This window comes from Heptranchias perlo, chromosome 10, assembly GCF_035084215.1.
Source record: "Heptranchias perlo isolate sHepPer1 chromosome 10, sHepPer1.hap1, whole genome shotgun sequence".
Taxonomy (NCBI): Eukaryota; Metazoa; Chordata; class Chondrichthyes; order Hexanchiformes; family Hexanchidae; genus Heptranchias; species Heptranchias perlo.
The window spans coordinates 76,792,415-76,819,089 of record NC_090334.1 but is presented as its reverse complement, the minus strand read 5'-3'; the positions used below and the strand labels follow the sequence as shown (position 1 = coordinate 76,819,089).

The 26,675-nt window shown below is 43.3% G+C and overlaps 1 protein-coding gene across 5 annotated transcripts in view; it reads left to right on the top strand.

Moving 5' to 3' along the window:
• LOC137326706 (centrosomal protein of 128 kDa-like) overlaps positions 1-26,675 on the top strand; it is a 359,621-nt gene that overhangs the window by 188,931 nt on the left and 144,015 nt on the right. For all 5 annotated transcript variants that reach the window (XM_067992037.1, XM_067992041.1, XM_067992038.1 and 2 more), the window contains exon 17: positions 174-366. In XM_067992037.1, coding sequence (XP_067848138.1) covers positions 174-366 — 193 coding nt within the window. The remainder of the gene's footprint in view (positions 1-173; positions 367-26,675) is intronic.

The window sequence follows — 26,675 nt, the reverse complement described above, 5'->3', positions numbered from 1 at the left end:
GTGACGGGGGCACTGTAGTAACCTGTAAAGCTCAAGCTAAATGTGAATATAATTGCTAATTAGCATGATCTCAATTTCCTGTTTCTTCCTCCCCGTCCCAAAGTTCCGACTGACTTGGATCAGAATTGGGCACAAGTGGTACTAAGAAACTAACTAAAAATATCACTCTTTAGACCAAGCTGCAGTGGCTGTGTGAAGAAATGAAAGAGCGAGACGGACGAGAGCTCAAATTGCGATGCCATCTCCGGCAGTGTCGAGGGCAGCTGAAGGAGCTCGCGCAGAACAAGGAATCCGAGAGCCAGCTTTTCATAGAGCAAATTGCAAAGCAAGAACATCTCCTTGAGGAAATTCACAGGGAAAAAAGAGGTTAGTCCTGTAACTCTTTCGCTGCTGAGATGAGATGTAGGCCAGAATATGGCTGAGAAACCGTAAGACTTTTCTGACCAGCGCCGATGCACTTTCTCAGGGGCATTGGGATGGGATGGAACATTCGGTGTTTGTAATTAATATCAATGATGATCTCCCACTGCGGTTAAATTGTGAAGAGACGAGCTGTTGGTGAACACAATAGTTGGTCTGTGCTCTGGTTTCTGTGCAAAACGAGTAGTAAAAAGAAAGCAAACCAGGTATGGTACAGTGTAGAATTCCTGCTGTGGGGTCGTGAGGTTAAAATGATTGTTGTGGTTTTGACCTCCCACTGCTGCCAGTGCTGAGTGGGAGTCCACCACTGAATAAGACTGTTTGTCGAGCATACCTGCTGTTTAGAAGAAAGCAAATCTATTGAATTGGAATAGGTCTTGTGGCGAAAGTACCTAAAGAGCAGGTTTTGTTTGTGAAGTTTACGTCAGTGCAGCTTTAATAAGTTAAGACATTTATTCATTGGGGACTACTTGGTGTACACAAGCAAAAGGGAGTAGGTGTTAGGAGGAGGGAAGAGTCCTAATTTGTACAGGATAATTGATGTACAATCTTAATCTCGTATGGGACTTGTTCCGTTATGAAATGTTCGTAATTTTTGCAGCTCCTTTTAATTCATTGTGCTTAGACTTGAAACAGTGTCGGACAATAGTTCCATAAAGTGGACACATTTAATACTTTCGTCAGGCTTTTACTATTTTATTGTAGTTTAATTATTTGTAATCTTAGCACTTTATAGCCTGAGGGAGAGTGCAATAAATTCTTTTGCACTAATGAAGTCTGCAGTAGAAGTTAAATAATCCCTGTCTCAGCAGCCTGTAATTTTTTTTATTCATGGGATGTGGGCGTCGTTGGCGAGGCCAGCATTTATTGCCCATCTCTAATTGCCCTTGAGAAGGTGGTGGTGAGCCGCCGTCTTGAACCGCTGCAGTTCATGTGTTGAAGGTTCTCCCACAGTGCTATTAGGTGGAGAGTTCCAGGATTTTGACCCAGCGACGATGAAGGAACGGCAATATATTTCCAAGTCAGGATGGTGTGTGATTAGGAGGGGAACGTGCAGGTGGTGGTGTTCCCATGCGCCTGCTGCTCTTGTCCCTCTAGGTGGTAGAGGTTGTGAGTTTGGGTGGTGCTGTCAAAGAAGCCTTGGCAAGTTGCTGCAGTGCATCCTGTGGATGGTGCACACTGCAGCCACTGTGCGCCGGTGGTGGAGGAAGTGAATGTTTAGGGTGGTGGATGGGGTACCAATCAAGCAGGCTGCTTTGTCCTGGATGGTGTTGAGCTTCTTTGAGTGTTTCGGAGCTGCACTCATCCAGGCAATTGGAGAGTATTCCATCACACTCCTGACTTGTGCCTTGTAAATGGTGGAAAGGCTTTGTGGAGTCAGGAGGTGAGTCACTCGCTGCAGAATACCCAGCCTTTGACCTGCTCTTGTAGCCACAGTATTTATGTGGCTGGTCCAGTTAAGTTTCTGGTCAATGGTGACCACCAGGATGTTGATGGTGGAAGATTTGGCGATGGTAATGCCGTTGAATGCCAAAGGGAGGTGGTTAGACTCTCTTGTTGGAGATGGTCATTGCCTGGCACTTGTCTGATGCGAATGTTACTTGCCACTTATGAGCCCAAGCCTGGATGTTGTCCAGGCCTTGCTGCGTGCGGGCATGGGTTGCGAATGGATGTGAACACTGCGCAATCATCAGCGAACATCCCCATTTCTGACCTTATGATGGAGGGAAGGTGGTTGTGCCTAGGACACTGCCCTGAGGAACTCCTGCAGCAATGTTCTGGAGCTGAGATGATTGGCCTCCAACAACCACTACCATCTTCCTTTGTGCTAGGTATGACTTCAGGCACTGGAGAGTTTTCCCCCCCCAATTCCCATTGACTTCAATTTTACTAGGGCTCCTCGATGCCACACTCGGTCACATGCTGCCTTGATGTCAAGGGCAGTCACTCTCAGTTCACCTCTGGAATTTAGCTCTTTTGTCTGTGTTTGGACTAAGGCTGTAACAAGGTCTGGAGCGGAGTGGTTCTGGTGGAACCCAAACTGAGCATCGGCGAGCAGGTTATTGGTGAGTAAGTGCTGCTTGATAGCACTGTCAACGACATCTTCCATCACTTTGCTGATGATTGAGATTAGACTGATAGGACGGTACTTGGCTGGATTGGATTTGTCCTGCTTTTTGTGGACCGGACATACCTGGGCAATTTTCCACTTTGTCAGGTAGATGCCAGTGTTGTAGCTGTACTGGAACGGCTTGGCTAGAGGCGCGGCTAGTTCTAGAGCACAAGTTAGTGCCATTGATATAGAAAGGTGAGATTTAAGAGTCTGATTGGGGACGTGGTTTAAAAAGCCTTTTGTAATAGATCATCTGTTAACAGTTTTTTTCTTAAATGTCTACGTGCAATGCATTACTTGAGTCTACCACAGATTGAACTTTCAGCTTGCAGATTTATCCAATTGTTAGGGATGAACCCCTGCAGAATTTGGTCCACTGTTATGGACCCTTGCTGTACTGCACTACTTGGGAGCTAGCACCATTGCTTGTTGCAGCAATGTAAATATGAAAATAAAAACGATGGCGTACCTGGCAACTTTTGGTTGAAAGTCCATCCCCATGGCAGCTGCAATTCTGGCTGCAAACTTGCAAGAGCCACTGGATGGGATTCACTGGTTACATTATGTATCTGAGGCTGCTCCATACCAAGGTATTAATAGAATCATAGAAAGGTTACGGCACGGACGGAGGCCATTCAGCCCTTCGAATCAGTGCCGGCTCTATGCAAGAACAATCCAGCTAGTCCCACTTCCCCGCCCTATCCCCGTAATACCAATGTATGGTATTAAGTGAAGGTTGATCAACTATTTGTCAGGCCTATAGCTGAATTTTTCCATTTTCTATGTGTTTATCTAGGATATAGAACTAGAAGTACAGTGACTGGGCCATTACGGAGTGTGTGCAGTAGTTTGGTATGTTTTTAGATGCGCAACTCAAATGTGTACGTGTCATCCACAGATATGTTAATCAGCCCTAATTCTCACATCACTCTCTACTGCTGTCAGAATAGTGAACTGCATTTGAAATGGAGATGATGGGGTATTAGAATTCTGAAGGGCATTTGAATCACTTTATACTAATTAGTTTGGAATACTGCAGCTTTAGAAAGCTTGTGGTGTAATCAGTGAATTGGGTAATTGTGAATCTCAAAGGAACTACTGTCTGGTTAAATTCCAGTTGGTGTTTTAACACTGTATCTTATGCACATATGCTACAGCATTCTGTTCCTTTGTTAAAGTGCTGTGTTGCGTAACAATCCAGAGGGACTGGGCTATGGGAAAGTGGAGCTGTGGAAGGGGTGGCAGAAGTCAGGTATAGAAGGTTCTGTAGAAGGAGGCGCAGAAGGCAAAGTACTATTGCAGTTGATGACTTGCATCGTTTTTACTGGTTATTATTAACTGTGCCCTTTTCTATATATATATATATATATATATATATATATAAAACTCTGCTTGGAGCTTTGTCTGGAAGAAGCTAAAGACCCATCTCTGCAATGCTGACGTGGGTCTTCACTGCTTGTAATGGTGGACTATTGAGTCTTCTGATCTCTTATAGCTACTGAAACTTTTAAGATTGATTTATTTAAAATACAGTACCTGTAATTTAATCATGAACACACAAAAATACATTTTGAACTCCCATTCAAATCTGGAGTATATTTTGTTTTAGCTAATGACCTGGCCTTTATGTAGCACCCTTTCATGCGGGATAGTCTCAAAGCACTTCACATCATGAATTACCTTTTTCGAGTGGTGTAGTGACAGTTCTGTGGGAAAATAGAATAAACTGCTGGTTTGGCAATCTTAAAACACAATTATTTCCACTAAAATTGTGTCAGTTCTTGTTTTTGAATATGGGGCCAGGTGTTGGGCATTGCTCCATCATTATTAGAGGGGAATAGAGTTTAAGTTCTTTGTGATTTGTTCACTCTATGATAGCACACTTGAACCATCCTATTACAGATTGGTTCAAATTTAATTTCTGACACTGTAAACGTATGAAAGCGAAGATTGTTATGAAAGTAAATCGGCAGTTAGTAAGCTACATACCACTATTATTTTTTAATATTTGGGATTGTACAATTGTGAAATAACTTTTCAGCTTGCAATATATATAGTCCCAGGTTGGCACTGATTTTACCTTGAGTAATTAACAACGTGCAAAATTGAAAGCTCCATCATAGAACTAAACCGTATTTGATTTTATTCTGTATTAAACTTTTTCATGCAGATCAAATGCACAAATTGCCCCACGGAGTTTCACTTGATAGTTTGCCTATGTACTGTCCCTTTCCATTTTTGTGCAGGCAGAATTGTAGCCCCCTTGTTTTCTGTTCCACTCGAACCAGCTTAGAAACCCTGGTTCCAACATTCCCATTCTCAACCATGGCCTCCCTGTAAACTGTAGAAAAATCTAAGCCAGTCGTACCCTGCAAATTGACAATCACTCTCCTCATGTGTTAATAGATGTAATCGTTTTTGCATTTAGGCTGTTCTAGTTTCCATGTTGTGTAAGTTGAATATCATTTTCAGTTGTTAGTGACCAGCCAAAGACGCATGGGTTCTAATTTCAGCAAGACATTTGGCTTATGACTGACTGCTGGAGAAAATTCTCCTTGATGGGTGTACTGAGTATACTTGAAGCACTTTCTATTTGATTTTAAGAGTGGAAGGGGAAAGACCGAGCAGAATCTCCTTCAATGTTCCTGCTCCACAGAATTAGGGACCTTGTAAAGACTAGGGGCTGAGTTTTCTGCTCTTGCCCCACCCCCAAGTCTGCATTGAGTATTAATTGTCCTTGGCAGCAGTTTCCTAATAGCAATCTCCTGAAACTGTCCACATGATTAAGATTATGATGCACCATAACACTGCCTGCCTCTGCCCCACCTCAGCCCACCTGCTGAATCCCTTATCTATGTCTTTGCAACCTCCAGACTCGACTATTCTAATGTTCTCCTGGCTGACTTCCCATCCTTTGTAAAATTCAGCTCATCCAAAACTTTGCTACCCGTATACTATCCTGTACCTAATCCTGATCTACAGAGGCACCAGGTCCTTCAAAGCTTCAGATTTAAAATTCTCGTTCTCGTGTTTAAATCCATACATGGCCTCACCTCTTCCTACCTCTGTAACCTCCTCCAGCCCTCCCCTGAATTCTCCATTCCTCCCACCCTGGCCTTTTCTGCATCCCACCCTCTCTTTGCCCCATCTTTGGCAGCTACCCAGGCCCCAAGCTCTGGAATTCCCTCCCCAAACCTCTCTGTCTCTTTCTCCTCCTTTTAAGACGCTCCTTAAAACCCACCTCTTTGACCAAGCTTTTGGTCACCCCTCCTAATATCTCCTCCTTTGGCTTGGCATCCGTTTTGTCTGATTACGCTTCTGTGAAGCACCTAGGGAAGATTTCTTTGTATGTTAAAAAAGCTATATAACAAAGTTGTTACAGCAGGTGACACAGACTTTAAATATCACAAGGAAGTAACCTACCTTCTGTATATTCTATTTCTTGTGCTTTGTTGGACATTGGTTAAACAATGTGTAGGATGTTATTTTTTGAGGAAAGGCAACATTTTAAGAATGCTAAGCACATGTGTACAGTGAGGACTGCAAAGGAAATTCATTTATTAAAATGTAGTGAAAAGCTCACAATGTTTTTGTGGGTTATTTGCATTTCTCTTTACGTGCAGCGTTGAACCTTAGTGCGATGGAAACAACGCTAAAGTTCGCAGAAATTGATTGAGACATAACTGCAATCATATTTGGCAGGTAGTGTCTGAAAATCAGGTTTCCCTGTCAGCACATAATTGCTTCATATGCAAAGAAATTGTTGGCATTTATTCCAGAGTGATGACCCTCAGATTATATAATGCGATTATGTAAGAAATCAAAAAGATATGAACAGTTTAAAAAAAAAATTACAATGTTGACCACCTTTTGTACAAGAAAAGATAGCAATAAAATTGTATTCTATCAAGTTTTGGTTTTGGTTGGTTAGGTGTCTGACGTGGAAAACCACCCAGTCCTCAAACTAAGCTGCTGCAAAATCCAGACATGTAGAATTCCTGTTTGCTTGATATGGAGTTCACACCATCTCCCCATAAGGACACGCCCCACTTACCCAAGTCTACAAAGCTTAGGCATCTGTTGGTAGAGGCAATACTAGTGGGTCCCCAAGTCTGTCACTGGCATTTAACCAAAATAAAACTGTGCCTCTTACCAGTACAGAGCACTCCCTGCTGCTTGTCTAAGACCACGCTACCAGTTAGGGCATTGGCTTATAAAACAAGTGTGTAAATGGCTAAAGTTACAATAAATGCTGACGAATGCAAGAAAGGTCATCGGTAAGAAAGAAAGATGTACATTTATATAACACCTTTCACAACCTCAAAGTCCCAAAGTGCTTTACAGCCAATTAAATACTTTCGAAGTGTAGTCACTGTTGTAATGTAGGAAACGCGTCAGCCAATTTGCGCACAGCAAGGTCCCACAAACAACAATGAGATAATGACAGGATAATCTGTTTTTTCAGTGATGTTGGTTGACGGACAATTATTGGCCAGGACACTGGGGAGAACTCCCCTGCTTTTCTTCGAATAGTATCATGTGATCTTTTACGTCCACCTGAGGGGGCAGACGGGGCCTTGGTTTAACATCTCATCCGAAAGACGACACCTCCGACAGTGCAGCACTCCCTCAGTCCTGCACTGGAGTGTCAGCCTGGATTATGTGCTCAAGTCCCCAGAGTAATAAACATTAGCCACAGTTGCCACACATATATAAAACAAAAGGGGTAGAAACAAGAAGTGCTGGGTGTCCTGATGGCCTTGTGGATAAATGCATCACACCATCTAGAACGTTGCCATTCAAACCAAGACTGTCCCAGGCTGCTGTGGCTGGTCTTTGCTGAATTTGCTGATCTCAAACAAGGCAGCAGCTGGGGAGCTAAAATTGACCTTGCTGTTCTTGGACTAAGGAGGTCGAAAACGCAGAAAGGGTTCCCTCTCCTTGACTACTAGCTGACGATTAATTCTTTTGATGAAATTCTTCATGAAAGTCAGTGGGGTATCCATGTTAAAACCTACGGGTTAGAGAGAAATTGGCTGAAAAAGAGGAACCAGTCAGAAGAGTGATGTCAGGATTCAGAAACAAAATGCAATTTGTACAAATTTTCAGATAGTACTGAGCTGAGGAATGGGGGTGGGGGAGTCAACTCTAACAAGATAGACAAGGAACTACAGAAGAATCATGAATCATAGAAGAATCTAGAAAAAAATTGTAAGTGGCTGACCCATGTTGATGAAATTAAATACAGTATTACACCTTGGAAGCAAGAATGGGAGACACATTAATGAATGTCATTGAACTAGCTACAGTAAAAGTCTATTGTGCTGACACTGTACATTACATAGAATTACCTAGAATGTATAACACAGAAACAGGCCATTCAGCCCAACTGGTCCCTGCCGGTGTTTATGCTCCACACAAGTGTCCTCCCACCTTTCTTCATCTAACCCTATCAGCATTCCCTTCTGTTCCTTTCTCCGTCATGTATTTATCTAGCTTCCCTTTATATGCATCAATGCTATTCGCCTCAACTGCTCCTAGTGGCAGCGAGTTCCACATTCTAACCACTCTCTGGGTAAAGAAGTTTCTCCTGAATTCCCGATTTATTAGTGACTAGCTTATGTTTATGGCCCTTAGTTTTGGTCTCCCCCAGAAGTGGAAACTTTTTCTCTACGTCTACCCTATAAAATCCTTTCATAATCATAAAGTCTTCTATCAGGTCATCCCTCAGCCTTCTGTTTTGTAGAGAAATTGCTCTGGTCAGGCCACACTTGAGTGCATCATTTAATTCTGGTCAGTGAGTCAGAAACCTTCAAGTCCTAGAGAGCAGTGCAAAGAAATCCCACAGGGCTAATTCCTAGTATCATAGAGCTGAGCTAAATCAGCATAGGTTAGAAAAACTTGGACTCCCGAAGGTGAACGAGAAGGAAACTTAGAGATGTACAAGGTAAACCTGGAGCACTTTTTTTAAGCTAAAATATGACTGCAGGATAGGGGAACTTAAGTATAAACATGTAAACGGCAAGTTGAGGACTGATGTCAGGAACATTCTTTTACACAAAGAATGATTAGTGCCTGGAATGATCTGAGTAGGATAATGGAGACAATTCTGTAGGTGATTTGATCAATTGATAGGGGGATCCTAGATTTCTATAGGAGGATGTGGTAGAATGGCCTCCCTCATTGGTATTTATCTTGGTGCTGGCTGTTGCTGAGATCACATTCAAGGGAAAAAAAGGGAGAACTTTGGAAGAGAAAAAAAATGTTGCCAGCTTGAAATTGTCCCCTAACCTACAATATAAAAATATCAGTTCCTTGGCAATTCAAGGTGTTAGACTAGTAACCAATAAAACATACTTGAGGTGAAACCGACAAGACCCAGGAAAATTGCCAAATTTCGCCACAGTATTCTCATGTTTTACAGAGCATTGCCATTACTGTGAGCCATAAGGCGGCATTTAACTAGTGTCACGTATGATGGTGTGTACTAAAAGGAATGATTACTAGTCAGGGCCCATCGTTGGCGTTCAGAGCTTCTGTGCATTCTTTTCATTGCGACAGTTTTGGACAAAAATAGATTCTTTTTCCAGAGCTTTGCAACTGATCAGTGGTAATGGTTCAGTGGTATCTTGAGCCACAAATCTTGCAGATGCCATAGTTGCAGAATCATGGAATGCCAGGCTCCTTGATCTGCCAGTGCTGCAATCCTGTTTCATCTGCTTGGGTTCACTTCAGCAAAGGAGCAGTAGTTTCATCATCTTTGGCAAAGTTTATTTGTGCGCTTAGGTGATTGGAATGTGTTATCTTTGTATATTTGCTGTTTGACATACTCCTGGAATACATACCTGCTAAAGGTTCACAATACTTAGAGCGTCGGTGGCAGACTGAGCAGTTTATTGTCTGTCTGATTTTTATTTTTTGCATTTTATGTTCCTAAATTAGTAACTGTTAAGTAATTAGTAACTGTTAATTAGTAAGGTGAACTGCTTTTAGAGAAGCATAGAATCACACAGTACAGAAGGTCACTGTACCTATGAAAGATCTCTCTAAGTGCTATCCAATTAGTCCCACTCCCCTGCTCTTTCCCCATAGCCCTGCATATTTTTTCCTTTTCAAAATTATATCCAATTCCCTTTTATTTAGTTTTTATTAAACACAAAAGTCATATTTTTATTTTTGCTATGACATTTTATTTCTCCTGACAATGCAGAATGTCTCAAAGGGTATCTGTACATCACTGAATGCTTCCATTCTTGATGAGCTTTGTTAAGTTAGGAAACCCCAATTTTTAGTTTTGTTATGAAAGAAAAGACAGGCTTGGAAAGAAAGCTAACAGCCAACAGATGTACCCGTTGACTAAAACTGCTAAGATCTGAAGTGCGTATGTATATGTAGCCTACACGCAGGCAGATTGCACATAGCGAGGAGCACAGTGCAGTAACTGTGTGTGCCAGCGAGCAACATTGTAATGATCGATGCGTGGGGTCATTGGCATTGAGATTGTGTTTCCACTTTGTCCTAGTGGCCAACTCACCCAAAGAGAAACGGTTTTAAATCTGTCCAAAGAAATATTACCAATTAGTGTTGAAAATCCACAGCACATCAAAGACAATTTTGACAAGAAAATATACTTCACATTTATAATAAATAATTATTGTCACACTAATTAAGCAGAAGTGGATTATTTTTAGGAATGAGTAGAGGGACTGGGTGGCGTAATGGGTTGTACGACTGCCCATTTGCTTCTAGAACAAGGGTTTGAATCCGAGACCGATAGATGGGAATAATGGTCTTTTTTTCTTGATGGCTAAAAGCGCACTAAAGAAAATGAGTTGCATAGCCTCAAACCAATTTCTAATGTACTTGAATCTGTAGCACAAAACTGCCCAGAGCTCAGCACTACCTGGATAGTTCCACCTACAGAGGGTTGACTGACGGCACATGTGGGTGTTGCACTGCAGCGGTAGAAGATGCTGTTCTGATGCTGCGACACATTGCTGGGGCAGTGTGCAACTTTTGCGGTCATGCCATCTTGCAAATGGTCCGAGGTCCAGCAATAGGGGAAATGGAAATCACTGACCTCGTGTAAAGCAACCACACTTCACCCCACCCCAAAAATGGGGGAGCAACAAATCTTTAAAGGCATTGTCTTTCTGTCCAAGGTTGAGTGAATAGATTGCATGATTGCTGCCCTATGATTCACCCACATAATCATGGCCATGCCATTATAGGGGTGGTCCAGTAAAAGTTGGGCAGTTTCCCACAGAAGCAGAGAAAAAAATTAGCTGGTGCATCCTCTTAGCAGTTGGGTTGAGAGAGATGAACCCACCAGCTGCCCTAATGGCTAGGAATTGGCGCTTGGCACAAGAAGACCTAAATGTTGGTATGGGAACATTTTAAAGTCCCCATTTGTAAAATAAAATACAAATGTTAGGATCAGATCAGCCATGATCTTATTAAATGGCGGAGCAGGCTCGAAGGGCCGATTGGCCTACTCCTGCTCCTATTTCTTATGTTCTTATGTTTTTGTTCTGCTGAATAGACTATCAATGTACTCGGTGTAATCTGGCAGTGACCAACATTGAGAAACATTGTGGTCTATCTAATCCTCTTCAAGCCAAAGCAGAACATTGTGGTTTTGCTTTAAAACGATTATCTGGTGGCTTTCAATAATAGAGAATTTGAGGAAATGTAGAGTCGTCATTGTAGGCTGCATTGTACGAGTGTGTTACTTGTAATCACTATTTTGGCTTTCAGTTGTTTAACCTCTTGCCAACAATTAAACTTAAATCACGGAATCAGATAATTCCGACCGTTTACAAGGCTCCACCATCTGTCCTAACTCCAAAATGCAAGAAACGAAGACAGAAAATATTAGATAAACTCAGCAGTTCACTCAGCATCTGTGGATCCTTCCGTACCTGAAACGCTAACTTGTCTTTTCTTTGTACGGATTCTGACTGACCCGCTAAGTGTTTCTAGCATTTTCAGCTTTTGCTGCAGAATAATAGCGTCTGCAGTTTTCCTTTTTTGCTTTGTTAGTTAAAATGTAGCTAAATTCCTTTTGGCTGTTTAGTTTTTTGAGAGGAGGGGGGGAGAGGGATGATGGAGCATTGGTTAATTCCAGATGAAATCGAACCAAGGCCCGTCTGCCCACTAAGGTGGACTAAAAGATCTCATGGCACTATTTCGAAGAAGAGCAGGGGAGTTGTCCCTGGTGTCCTGGCCAATATTTATCCTTCAACTGACACCACTAAAACAGATTTTCTGGTCATTATCACATTGCTGTTTGTGGGACCTTGCTGTGCGCAATTTTGGTTGCTGTGTTTCCTACATTATAACAGGACTATACTTCAAAAGTACTTTGGGAAGCGCTTTGGGATGTCCTGAGCTCATGAAAGGTGCTAAATTAATGCGAGTCTTTTTTTCTTTTAAGCAAGTCTGTCCCAAAGTAAACGTGTGCAGGATTTGTGAGGGAAGAGTTGTACTTTTTTATCGAAATCAGTGGTGCTTTTACAAACAAATTCTGGGTCATTAAAAATAAATACAATATTTCATTTTTGTTGCAGATACTCAAATGAACAGTTTACTAAATCCCAATTTAAAGCATTTGACTTTTAGTTTCAGTTGCACTATATGCATGGAGACTGGAACTAGTCCATTTAACACAGAGTACTGGACATGCACTCTGCAATCTTCTCTGATCCTGTGTTGAAATTAAGTGAAGAAAACTTATAAACAAAACTCTTTTAAAATGTTGGCTCCTTAATCTCTCTAAAGGTGTTTTTTTGGTTAGCATTACACCCTCCCCCCACCCTACCATTCAGTGATTTTTACCACTAGAGTAATCGTGATTATATTCATTTAATTTTACTTCTAGAAATTTACAGAACAACTACTTCAAAACCGTGTCCACAGTTCATGACTCAAAAAATGGTCAGTTACTCGTGCTTCTTCGTAGCGCGTGAGGTAAAATGGGAGAGCAAATCAAATTCTCTGCAAGCTCTGAGAGACTAGTTGACAAAGGCCTGAGAGTCGGCTACCTGCCAGTCCATGTGGCTAGAGAATGGTGTGCAAGTAAAGGGTCGCCAACTCTGGACGTATTCCTGAAGGTTTCATCACATGACACCCCACCTCCGATCACTCGCCTGGTCAAACAGCCTGTTTTTCCATCTCCAATATTTTTATAACTAATAAATGAAAGCATTCAAAGAAAATGAAACAAAAAGCAGACTTGTTTTAATGCCCCTATGATTTTTCTCCTGGGAGTTGCTTGCAGCAGTGTCCAGGAAATTAATCTTTAATGCCCGGAGGCTCCAGGACAATCCTGAAGGGTTGGCAACCGCCTGTGCAACAGAGGGTAATCAAAAAAGAAACTTGTTTACAAAGACCTGTAGAAGATGAATACTAACCTTTAGAAGCTGCAACACACCTGCAGTGCTCGAAAGGTTAAAGGAGATACACTGAAGATAAAATAAAAACAGAGAATGCTGGAAATACACAGCCGTTCCATCTGTAAAGAGAAAAGACAGGTTAACATTTCGGGTATGAACCCTCCTTCAGAACTGGATGAAGGGTCGACACTCAAAATATTAACCTCTCTTGTTTCTCTTCACAGATGTTGACAGGCAGACCTGCTGTGTATTTTCAGTATATTCTGTATTTGTTTCTGATTTCCAGCATTTGCTGTGTTTTTCTATTTGTCGGGAGCTGGGCTGATTCTTGGCTGGGGCGGAGATCACATCTCACAAAAGGTAAGTGATTTAGCAATGGTCAGTGTGATGTCCTGGACTGGTTTCAATCGCCTGGTGTTGTCGGGGGGGGGGTGGGCGCGGAGAGGAATTTTCCACATTTTTTTCCCCCTCGTTTTGTTTCTTTTTGTTTTTTTTGCCTCTCCCGGGAGATTACAAGAAAGAAAGAGAACTTGCATTTATATAGTGCCTTTCGTGACCTAAGGACGTCCTAAAGCGCTTCACAGCCAATTAAGTACTTTTGAAGTGCAGTCACTGTTGCAATTTAGGAAATGGGGCAGCCAATTCGTGGACAGCAAGGTCCCACAAACAGCAATGTGATAATGACCAGATAATCTGTTTGTGATGTTAGTTGAGGGGTAAATCTTGTCCAGGACACCGGGGAGAACGCCCCGTTCTTCGAAATAGTGCCGTGGGATCTTTTATGTCCACCTGACTCCAGACTCGGCCTTGGTTTAATGTCTTATCCGAAAGATGGCACCTCTGACGTTGCAGCACTCCCTCAGTACTCATGGCTGCTGGGGGGGGCGGGGGGCGGGTGAGGGGGGTAGGCAATGTCTCCTTTTGCTGCTCCAGGCATGTTGAGTGTGGGGCAGTCTTGATGGACCAGCTGGTCTTTTCCTGCCCATCATTTTGGCACGTTCGTATGTTTTTGCTGAAAATAAATTGCATTAAATGTTTGAGGAAGAGAGTGTTCTGGTGAAGAGTGTTCTGTTTTCTCAGTAGAAGACAAAAAGCATATCAGAAATAGTGGGGAACCAAGGGGCTAATGAGAGTGAGGAACTTAAAGTAATTATCAGTAGAGAAAAAGTGCTTGAGAAACTAATGGGACTAAAAGCCGATAAAGACCTGATGGCCTACATCCGAGGGTTCTAAAAGAGGTGGCTGCAGAGATAGTGGATGCAATGGTTATGACCTTCCAAAATTCCCTAGATTCTAGAATGGTCCCAGCGGATTGGAAGGTAGCAAATGTAACCCTGCTATTCAAGAGACGAGGGAGAGAGAAAACAGGGAACTATGGGCGATCAGTCGTCGGGAAAATGCTGGAATCATTATTACTTAGAACATCATAATATGATAAGGCAGAGTCAACATGGTTTTATGAAAGGGAAATCGTGTTTGACAAATCTATTAGAGGTTTTTGAGGATGTAACTAGCAGGTTAGATAAACGGGAACCAGTGGATGTAGTATATTTGGATTTTCGATAAGGTTCCACGTAAAAGATTGTTACGCAAGATAAGGGATCAAGGGGTTGGGGGTAACATATTAGCATGGATAGAGGATTAATTAACGGACAGAAAACAGAGAGTAGGGATAAACAGGTCATTCTTAGGTTGGCAGGCTGTAACTAGTGGGGTACGCAAGGATCGGTGCTTGGGCCTCAGCTATTTACAATCTATATTAATGACTTGGATGAAGGGACCGAGTGTAATGTATCCAAGTTTGCTGACAATACAAAGCTAGGTGGGAAGGTAAGCTGTGAGGAGGACACAAAGAGTCTGCAAAGGGATTTAGGCAGGTTAAGTGAGTGGGCAAGGAGGTGGCAGATGGAGTCTAATGTGGGGAAATGTGAGGTTATTCACTTTGGTACAATTTTGGTCTCCTTATCTAAGGAAGGATATACTTGCCTTTGAGGCAGAGCAATGAAGGTTCACTAGATTCATTCCTGGGATGAGAGGGTTGTCCCATGAGGAGAGATTGAGTAGAATGGGCCTATACTCTCTGGAGAATAAGAGGTGATATCGTTAAAACATATAAGATTCTGAGGGGGCTTGACAGGGTAGATCCTGAGAGGTTGTTGTCCCTGACTGGAGAGTCTAGAACTCGAGGGCATAGTCACAGGATATGGGGTCGGCAATTTAAGACTGAGATGAGGAATTCTCTACCCCAGAGGGCTGTGCATGCTGAGCCGTTGAGTATATTCAAGGCTAAGATAGATTTTTGGACACTAAGGGAATCACGGATACAGGGATCAGGCGGGAAAGTGGATCTGATTCAATGGCAGAGCATGCTCGAGGGGCCACATGATCTACTCCTGCTCCTATTTCTTATGTTCTTATGTACTTGGCTACCTGTATTTTGGGCTGAAGACTATTAAACTTCACAGAGCAGGCAATTTAGAATTGTTTATGTAAGATACGTGTCTGTACAAACCACATCAATTAACTCATTTATGCTTTGAACGGTGATCTGCTGAAACTGAAGGCCAGACTATCCCTGTCTCGACAGGTCACAGTTTATAATTCTTTTCCCTGAAAATAGGCTGTGAACAAAAGCTCTATCAAAAAAACATTCAAAGTTTTGAAAAGATGTTTCACCCTTGGAATTTTATTCATTTGTTTCATTTCTTTTCAAACAAAAAGGTGGAAAAATTGTCATCTTTGGAATGCGACCGCTTCTTGTCTTGTGGAACATGCTCGGTCCTTCCAGCACCCTTGCCTGTCAGGCTTCAGAGCGCAAAAAGTGTAAGGGGTTAAACTTGGAGGATGCAAGTAGCTGAATAAAAGTGTGTTGTGGCTGAATGACATTGCTGCGAGACTACTGGGACATTTTTGTTGCCAGGCGGGTACAAGGAATGAATCATTCTGTAGGGGATTGAATTTGTTCAGCTTGCAATTCAGTAGTTAGCCTGTGGATTACACTATGGATTTGCTGAAGGGCTTGTTATTCAGAGACGGGAGATTAGCTCTAAAAACACCAATTATTCTGTAGATTTGTGTAATGCTGTGGCTCGGTTTTGCGGGCAGGATGTGATGAATAGGCTTAGATTTAATTTTGATATTGCCTTAACCTTCTAATCATAATTGTATGAGCCCTTATTTACTCCTGGAAATGTTCTCATTTTCAGTAAGACTTCATACGGTGTGTTTAATTTCTTTTTTTTGCATTTCACTTTTTTTCTCCCAGTGTTCTCCCCTCACCTCCCGAACGCGATGACTTGTGCTGGGGTGAACTCCCACAGCCTCCACCAGTCCACACAGCTTTGCAACATTAAAAGGAAAAATTGCAAATGCTGGAAATCTGACATAAAACCAGAAAATGACAGAAATATCGAGCAGGTCAGTCGGCATCCGTCGAGAAGAGTTCTGATGAACTCACGCCCAAAACATCATGACCTGATGTTCTCTTTACAGATGTTGACTGCCCTGCTGTGTATTTCTAGCTGTACCTCGTACGTCAATGTGGACAGTGAATATCAGGTTATTTTGACCATCACATCCAAATAAATTAAACACACCGCATGACGAGAACATTTCCTGGAGTAAACAAGAGCTCGCACAATTGTGATTAGAAGGTTAAGGCAATATCAAAATTAAATCTAAGCCTATTCATCACATCCCGCCTGCAAAACCAAGTTGTAATGATCTGGAATGCACTGCCCGAAAGGGTGGTGGAAGCAGATTCAATAGTATCTTTCAAAAGGGAATTAGATAAATACTTGAAGGGAAAAAATTTACAGGGCTGTGGGGAAAGAGCAGGGGAACGGGACTAATTGGATAGCTCTTTCAAAGAGCCGGCACAGGCATGGTGGGCCAAATGGCCTCCTCCTGTTCTGTACCTACGATGATACTATGAATGCAGTCCTGTTCTTACTTATGCATATTCCAGCACAGGTCACTGGGTAATGATCGGAAAATGGAACCTTGCTTGGCACCTTTTCCCCCGCCTCCCTTCCTAGCTCACAAACACTGAAGCCAATTACAGCACCCTCATTACTGCCCTGGCAGAAAACTCCAAACCCAGCACAAACCATGGAATGAACACTGCACATGCTCGAACTCAGTTCAACACCACTCAGCCTGTTTACTCACTGAACCATCTGGGCGCTCATTTAATTTTTTTTTAAACCTTCGGTGTTCCCCAGGTACTAGGACCACTGTTTTTCTTGATATATATTAATGACTTGGACTTGGATGTACAGGGCACAGTTTCAGAATTTGCAGATGACACAAAACTTGGAAGGTTAGTGAACAGTGAGGAGGACAGTGATAGACTTCAAGAGGACATAGACAGGCTGGTGGAATGGGCGGACAAGTGGCAGATGAAATTTAACGCAGAGAAGTGCGAAGTGATACATTTTGGTAAGATGAACGAGGAGAGGCAACATAAATTAAAGGGGGTGCAGGAACAGAGAGACCTGGGGGCATATGTGCACAAATTGCTGAAGGTGGCAGGGCAGGTTGATAAAGTGGTTATAAAACCCAGGATCCCATATGCTTTCTTTAAATAGAGGCATAGTGTAAAAAAGCAGGAAGTTATGATGAACCTTTATAAAACACTGGTTCGGCCACAACTGGAGTATCGTATCCAGTTCTGGGCACTGCGCATTAGGAAGGATGTGAAGGACTTAAAGAGGGTGCAGAAAAGATTTAAAGAATGGTTTCAGGGATGAGGGGTTCCAGAACTAGCCGTGCCTCTAGCCAAACTGTTCCAGTGCAGCTACAACACTGGCAACTACCTGACAATGTGGAAAATTGCCCAAGTATGCCCTGTCTACAAAAAGCAGGACAAATCCAATCCGGCCAATTACCACCCTATCAGTCTACTCTTAATCATCAGCAAAGTGATGGGAGGTGTCGTCGACAGTGCTATCAAGCAGCATTTACTCACCAATAACCTGCTCACCGATGCTCAGTTTGGGTTCCACCGGGACCACTCGGCTCCAGACCTCATTACAGCCTTGGTCCAAACATGGACAAAAGAGCTGAATTCCAGAGGTGAACTGAGAGTGACTGCCCTTGACATCAAGGCAGCATTTGACCGAGTGTAGCATCAAGGAGCCCTAGTAAAATTGAAGTCAATGGGAATCGGGGGGAAAACTCTCCAGTGGCTGGAGTCATACCGAGCACAAAGGGATGATGGTAGTGGTTATTGGAGGCCAATCATCTCAGCCCCGGGACATTGCTGCAGGAGTTCCTCAGGGCAGTGTCCTTGGCCCAACCATCTTCAGCTGCTTCATCAATGACCTTCCCTCCATCATAAGGTTAGAAATGGGGATGTTGGCTGATGATTGCACAGTGTTCAGTTCCATTCGCAACCCCTCAGATAATGAAGCAGTCCGTGTCCACATGCAGCAAGGCCTGGACAACATCCAGGCTTGTGCTGATAAATGGCAAGTAACATTCGTGCCAGACAAATGCCAGGCAATGACTATCTCCAACAAGAGAGAGTCAAACTACCTCCCCTTGACATTCAACAGCATTACCATCGTCAAATCCCCCACCATCAACATCCTGGGGGTCACCATTGACCAGAAACTTAACTGGACCAGCCACATAAATACTGTGGCTGCAAGAGCAGGTCATAGAGCTGGGTATTCTACGGCGAGTGACTCACCTCCTGACTCCCCACAGCCTTTCCACCATCTACAAGGCGCAAGTCAGGAATGTGATGGAATACTCTCCACTTGCCTGGATGAATGCAGCTCCAACAACAATCAAGAAGCTGGTCACCATCCAGGACAAAGCAGCCCGCTTGATTGGTACCCCATCCACCACCCTAAACATTCACTCCCTTTACCAGCGGCGCACTGTGGCTGCAGTATGTACCATCTACAGGATGCACTGCAGCAACTTGCCAAGGCTTCTTCGACAGCACCTCCCAAACCCGCGACCTCTACCACCTGGAAGGACAAGGGCAGCAGGCACATGGGAACAACACCACCAGCACGTTCCCCTCCAAGTCACACACCATCCCGACTTGGAAATATATCGCCATTCCTTCATCGTCGCTGGGTCAAAATCCTGGAACTCCCTGCCCAACAGCACAGTGAGAGAATCTTCTTCACCACACGGACTGCAGCGGTTCAAGAAGGCGGCTCACCACCACCTCCTCAAATGCAATTAGGGATGGGCAATAAATGCTGGCCTTGTCAGCAACGCCCACATCCCATGAACGAATAAAAAAAAAGTTACGTGGAGAAGCTGGGCTTGCTCGCCTTAGAGCAGTGAAGTTTGAGAGGAGATTTGATAGAGGTATTCAAAATCATGTGGAGTCTAGACAGAGTAGATAGAGAGAAACTGTTCCCATTGGCAGAAGGGTGGAGAACCAGTGGAAACAGATTTAAGGTAATTGGCAAAAGAACCAAAGGTGACATGAGGAAAAACTTTTTTATGCAGCGAGTGGCTATGATCTGTAATACACTGCCTGGGGGGGGGGGGCGGGGAAGTACTGAGGGAGTTCTCCACTGTCTTTCGGATGAGACATTAAACCGAGACCCTGTCCGTCTGTCTGGGCAGATGTAAAAGATCCCATGGTGCTATTTGAAGAAGTGCATGGGGAGTTCTCTTGGTGTCATAAGAAAGAAAGATAGAACTTGCACTTATATAGAACCTTTCATGACCGCAGGATATCCCAAAGCGTTTTACAGCCAATTAAGTACTCTTGAAGTGTAGTCACTGTTGTAATGTAACCAACATTTATCTTTCAACCAACATCCCCAAAGCAGATTAACTGGTCATTTATTGCATTACTATTTATGGGAACTTGCTTATGCGCAAATTGGTTGTCATGTTTGCCTGCATAACAGTAACTACACTTCAAAAAGTAATTCACTGACTTGAAGCCCTTTAGGACATTCTGAGGACATGAAAGACGCTACATAAATGCAAGTTATTTTTTTTTGTCCATTTGAAAGGCATCGCTCTGAGACTGTTGGGACATTTTTGTTGTCAAGTGGGGTCAAGTCTGCTACTTTCTAGTAGACAACCGTTAAACTGCAAACAAGTGAATTACATAGTATTTATGGCACAGAAACAGGCCGTTCAGCCCAACAGGTCTATGCTGGTGCTTATGCTCCACATGAGCCTCCTCCCACTCTACTTCATCTCAACCTACCAGCATATCAAATTGCATGTGTTTGAGTCTTCAGATGCCAGTATTCATGTGGCATAATTTCAAGGTATGAACATTTTTTTGTTTCACGAAGGAACACAGTATACAACATGCAAAACCTGATTTTTTTTTTCCCACTTTCCAATGGGAGTAATGTTATAAGTAGGAGAGATGTAATCAATGTTCCCTTATCTGAGAATTTCTGTATTCCATAGGAAAAACTACTCTTGGACAGACATAGAAAGGAAAGCAAGGATAGCTGATGTGAAAGTGAGGTAAATTGCGTCCTGGCATCTCATTAATAACCAGCTGTCAGGTTTCAGTGATTTACAACTGGGGCGTTTCTAGGTTGAGTGAAATGAAGCTGACAGAATCTGTGTATCCTCCAAGGGACTGTAAGCAGGCATTACCAAGCTAGCAATTTTAAACGTATGAGGCTCATTGTGGAAGTGGCAGTTATAGGATAATGCTCTCTGGCCAGCCATCTGTAACTCTTCACTATTTCTTTACTATTTAGCAAAATATAATAATTTCCCGTTTCTATACCTGATTTGTTTTCACTCATCTTGGTATGCAGGGAAATGAAGCAGTACAAGTTGTGTAGCACTCAGCTTTATGTCTTTTTAAAATCTTTTTTTCTACATCTGCTCCAGCAGAATGTTTTCTGGTCAGAAGTATTATCTCTGCAAAACTTTTTCAGTTTCCTGATGTGTGCCTGAGCTGATATTTTGACATTCGGATTCATTCATCTATCTCTTTTGCCTTTCTCTTTTCTCCTCCTCTTCCACGGCTTGCCCATGTAGTGAACAAATTCGCAGTTGTACCAAATGCTTTTTCAATTTTAACATTAAAATTAATCAGAATGACTTCTACTTATAAATGAAAGATTTTTAACATAAAAAACGATATAGGAAAAATAAATGACATTTGGATTCATCCATGTTCAATCGACCAGCTGGACCATCACCTATTCCCTCCCCCTTCCCGCCCCGCCGCTCCCCTTCCCCACCCTCTCCCCTCTAACCCTTCCCCACCCTCTCCCCTCTAACCCTGCCCCCTTCTCTCCCCTGCCCTCCCCTTCTCTCCCTTTCCCATCTTGCCCTTCTTTTCCCCCCTCCCTTCTGTCCCCGCCCTTCTGTCCCCTCCCCACTTGCCCATCTCCCCAATCTTCCTCAACCCTCTCCTTTTCCCTTTTCAAGCTTTACAGTCCCCACCTTCCTTCCCATCCCAACCCTGTTCCTTCTTCTCCCTCTTTCCACTTCTCTCCTTCCCTCTTTCATTCCCTCTCCTTATCCCTTTCTCATTTAATTTGGAAACTTACATTGTGATCAATGGTACAATTAATTAAATTTACAATCTATTATCCCTGCTCCTTTCACTTGATTCATGGATAGTTGATACTCTAGCTTCTATCATTTCCTTTAGTGTGGGATAAAAGTATAAATGAAAATCATTAAGACAATTTATTAGGAAAATTAGTTAAAAATCCAACTGCTAAATAAACCATCTTTCAATTACTTTTAATAGTCAGTTATGGTAAGGTTACCCTCCATTCATAATCAGATTTAAATGAAGGTTAGAATCAGGCGTATAGGTGATATTTAATTATCTCTGATCTACTTTATAGTATTTGCATGAGACAATGCAAAATTAATTTCCCAATACATCAGAGGCATGTTAGTATTGGCAAATCAGATTACAGAAGAATAATTAAGGCAATTTCTGTGGTTTGCAATAGATTTACAAAGTGTATCAGATCACTGGGTTTATTCTGTAGCAACAAGAATAGGATAATTTTCAACATTTAATAATTTTACTGAATTTGGAATGTTTTAAATTCAGCACAAACTGAACTTGAAGCTACCTATAAACGGGCCATCATTTTTCGCTACTGTAGCTGCAGTATCAATGGGTTGTCACCTTCTGCTTCTGTAGCTGCAGTATAAACGGGCTGTCCCCTCCAGGTCACAAACCATCCTCATTTGGGTGTTTACCGGTAACGACAAAGGCAAACCAAGTCCAGCCGACCCTGCAAAGTCCTCCTCACTAACGTCTGGGGACTTGTGCCAAAATTGGGAGAGCTGTCCCACAGACTAGTCAAGCAACAGCCTGACATAGCCATACTCACAGAATCATATCTTTCAGCCAACGTCCCAGACTCTTCCATCACCATCTCTGGGTATGTCCTGTCCCACCGGCAGGACAGACCCACCAGAGGTGGCGATACAGTGATATATAGTCAGGAGGGATTGGCCCTGGGAGTCCTCAACATTGATTCCGGAAATCTCATGGCATCAGGTCAAACATGGGCAAGGAAACCTCCTGCTGATTACCACCTACTGTCCTCCCTCAGCTGATGAATCAGTCCTCCTCCATGTTCAGCACCACTTAGAGGAAACACTGAGGGTAGCAAGGGCTCAGAACGTACTCTGGGTGGGGGACTTCAATGTCCATCACCAAGAGTGGCTCGGTAGCACCACTACTGAGCGAGCTGGCCAAGTCCTGAAGGACATAGCTGCCAGACTGGGCCTGCGGCATGTGGTGAGCGAACCAACACGAGGGAAAAAGCTCCTTGACCTCGTCCTACCAATCAACCTGTCGCAGGTGCATCTGTCCATGATAGTATTGGTAGGAGTGACCACCGCACAGTCCTTGTGGAGATGAAGTCCTGTCTTCACAATGAGGACACTATCCAATGTGTTGTATGGCACTACCACCGTGCTAAATGGGATGGATTCACAACAGGTCTAGCAGCTCAAAACTGAGCATCCATGAGGTGCTGTGAGCCATTAGCAGCAGCAGAATCGTATTCCAGCAAAATCTGTAACTTCATGGCCCGGCATATTCCTCACTCTACCATTACCAACAAGCCAGGGGATCAACCCTGGTTCAATGAAGAGTGTAGAAGAGCATGCCAGGAGCAGCACCAGATGTACCTAAAAATGAGGTGCCAACCTGGTGAAGCTACAACACAGGACTACATGTATGCTAAACAGTGGAAGCAACATGCTATAGACAGAGCTAAGCGATCCCACAAACAAACGGATCAGATCAAAGCTCTGCAGCCCTACCATATCCAGTCGTGAAAGGTGGTGGACAATTAAACAACTAACGGGAGGAGGAGGCGGCTCCTTGAACATCCCCATCCTCAGTGATGGCAGAGTCCAGCACGTGAGTGCAAAAGACAAGGCTGAAACGTTTGCAACCATCTTCAGCCAAAAGTGCCGAGTGGATGATCCATCTCGGCCTCTTCCCAATATCTCCACTATCGCAGAAGCCAGTCTTAAGCCAATTCGATTCGTTCCACGTGATATCAAGAAAAGGCTGAGTGCACTGGATACAGCAAAGGCTATGGCCCCGACAATATCCCGGCTGTAGTGCTGAAGACTTGTGCTCCAGAACCAGCCATACTCTAGCCAAATTGTTCCAGTACAGCTACAACACTGGCATGTACCCGACAATGTGGAAAATTGCCCAGGTACGTCCTGTCCACAAAAAGCAGGACAAATCCAATCCGGCCAACTACCGCCCCATTAATCTACTCTCAATCATCAGCAAAGTGATGGAAGGTGTCGTCACCAGTGCTATCGAGCGACACTTACTCCCTAATAACCTGCTCACCGATGCTCAGTTTGGGTTTCACCAGGACCACTCGGCTCCAGACTTCATTACAGCCTTGGTCCCATCGTGGACAAAAGAGCTGAATTCCAGAGGTGAGGTGAGAGTGACTGCCCTTGACATCAAGGCATCATTTGACAGAGTGTGGCACCAAGGAGCCCTAGTAAAATTGAAGTCAATGGGAATCGGGGGGAAAACTCTCCAGTGGCTGGAGTCATACCTAGCACAAAGGAAGATGGTAGTGGTTGTTGGAGACCAATCATCTCAGCCTTAGGACATTGCTGTAGGAGTTCCTTAGGGCAGTGTCCTAGGCCCAGCCATCTTCAGCTGCTTCATCAATGATCTTCCGTCCATCATAAGGTCAGAAGTGGGGATGTCCGCTGATGATTGCACAGTGTTCAGTTCCATTCGCAACCCTTCAGATAATGAAGCAGTCTGTGCCCGCATGCAACATGACCTGGACAACATCCAGGCTTGTGCTGATAAGTGGCAAGTAACATTCGTGCCAGACAAATGCCAGGCAATGACCATCTCCAACAAGAGAGAGTCTAACCACCTCCCCTTGACATTTAATGGCATTACCATCGCCGAATCCCCCACCATCAACATCCTGGGCATCACCATTGACCAGAAACTTAACTGGACCAGCCACATAAATACTGTGGCTCCAAGAGTAGGTCAGAGGCTGGGTATTCTGCGGTGAGTGACTCACCCCCTGACTCCCCAAAGCCTTTCCACCATTTACAAGGCACAAGTCAGGAGTGTGATGGAATACTCTCCACTTGCCTGGATGAGTGGAGCTCCAACAACACTCAAAAAGCTCAATACGTTCCAGGACAAAGCAGCCTGCTTGATTGGCACCCCATCCACCACCCTAAACATTCACTCCCTTTACCACCGGCGCACTGTGGCTGCAGTGTGTACCATCCACAGGATGCACTGCAGCAACTCGCCAAGGCTTCTTCGACAGCACCTCCCAAACCCGCGACCTCTACCACCTAGAAGGACAAGAGCAGCAGGCGCATGGGAACAACACCGTCTGCATGTTCCCCTCCAAGTCACACACCATCCCGACTTGGAAATATATCGCCATTCGTTCATCGTCGCTGGGTCAACACCGTGGAACTTCGTACCTAACAGCACTGTGGGAGAACCTTCACCACACAGACTGCAACGGTTCATGAAGGCGGCTCACCACCACCTTCTCAAGGACAATTAGGGATGGACAATAAATGCTGGCCTTGCCAGCGACGCCCACATCCCATGAACGAATATAAAATAAAATTCCCTGCTCGTCGCCATCAGCACAAGGACTGCAGCGGTTGAGGGTGTCAGCTCATCACCACCACTTCAAGGCCTCCTGGGATGGGCAATAAATCCGGTATTGCCACATCCCGAGAACAATCTTTTTTTAAAAAGGTGGGACGACCAAAAAGTTGTTGTGATGAAATATCTTAAGATGACTTTACATCTCGGCTGTAACTTACAAAGAGTGCAGTACTGTACGGGGCTGGAAAAGATCTTGGTGGTCCTTTTGAGCAGTCCCAAATTACAAAAAATGCCTTCAATCACTTCTTTCATCAAAAAAACTCTCCAGCTCCCTCTTAAATTTCCAATACTGCCCACCAGAGTGGTCAGTCTGTTTCATACATTTACCATCATCTGTGTACAGCAGCTAAATCAAAATACCAGATTGAACATGATATTTCTGCAAATCTGTTTTTCTCTGCAAAACTTCAGTACTAATTGTATAGAAAGCTGAAAGGAACTTTCTTTTTACCCTCCTCATTCTCAAGCAGATTTTAAATGAATTATATTAACTTTTTTCAATTAAATGAGCTTCTTAAGAAAATAAATTATTAACCCTTTATTGGCACCCCGTGCCCTTGAGTATGTATAGTCCAGTCGAGAACCTGGAATGCAGTGCTGTGCCTGATGCCATTTATGTCCCTCTGGACCAGACACCAGTCTAGACAATCGGAATATTTGCAATTTTCATGATATGGGATGTTGAATGTTTTTTATGCCAAATTGTTCTTGGAACTTTGGATTTAAGCTGGGGGACTGCTTTTCCCGGTAACCTTCAGAAAGCAAATTTACACCAATGAGAAATTGAATAGATTGGGGAGGGGGGTGGGAAGAGAACAGACACAATTTAGAAGAGAACAATTCTTGAAATTGAAACAGTTCATAAAGTCTGGAATCGCAGCAATTGGATGTTTGTTCTCTTGTGAAATTTGTGCTGTACTTGCACATTGTAAAAATACAGCTGTCACAAGTTAGGAACTTTGGTTTGGGTCAGGGTTCTTATTTGCTGCGGCGATCAGTAATACTTCAAAGGGGCTCGAGCACCTTATCCTAATGAACAATTAGTTAATTCTCTTTGAAGGGAATGAATTGTACTTAGCAGTGTGAAATCTTACATCCTGCAAACATCTAACAAATTAGTGTCTTGATGTTTTGAAAAATCTGCATACTTTACAGGGAGGAAAATCAGCCATTTTGTCCTATTCGGATTTGCATACTTGCTTAACATCCAAACCTGAGATGGGTTCCACTAGCTTTATCAAAGCTAAAAATATGCTAGAAGACATCGTCTTATAACCAACTGTTTGATCTAAGTGTCAATTAGATTGTGTATTTTAGTATGTGATTTCAAAGCTGAGAACGTCTGCAGGTATTTCCTGTGGTTATCAGTGAAAACAACAGAAATGTAGACAATGTGTGTTTTCATCCTCATTAGCATTCCATGGGCTTGTCTTTACGAAATTATGGACCAATTTTAGAGAATAATTAAGAGAATCTGCGCTGTGTGTCAAAATAGTATTGTTGCTTTGATTATGATTGAGGGCCCAATTATGAAAAATATTGGGGGAATTAAAACAAGTGGATCTTTCTGTGCTCAATTCCTCATGGATTGCTGGCATTTACCCAGATT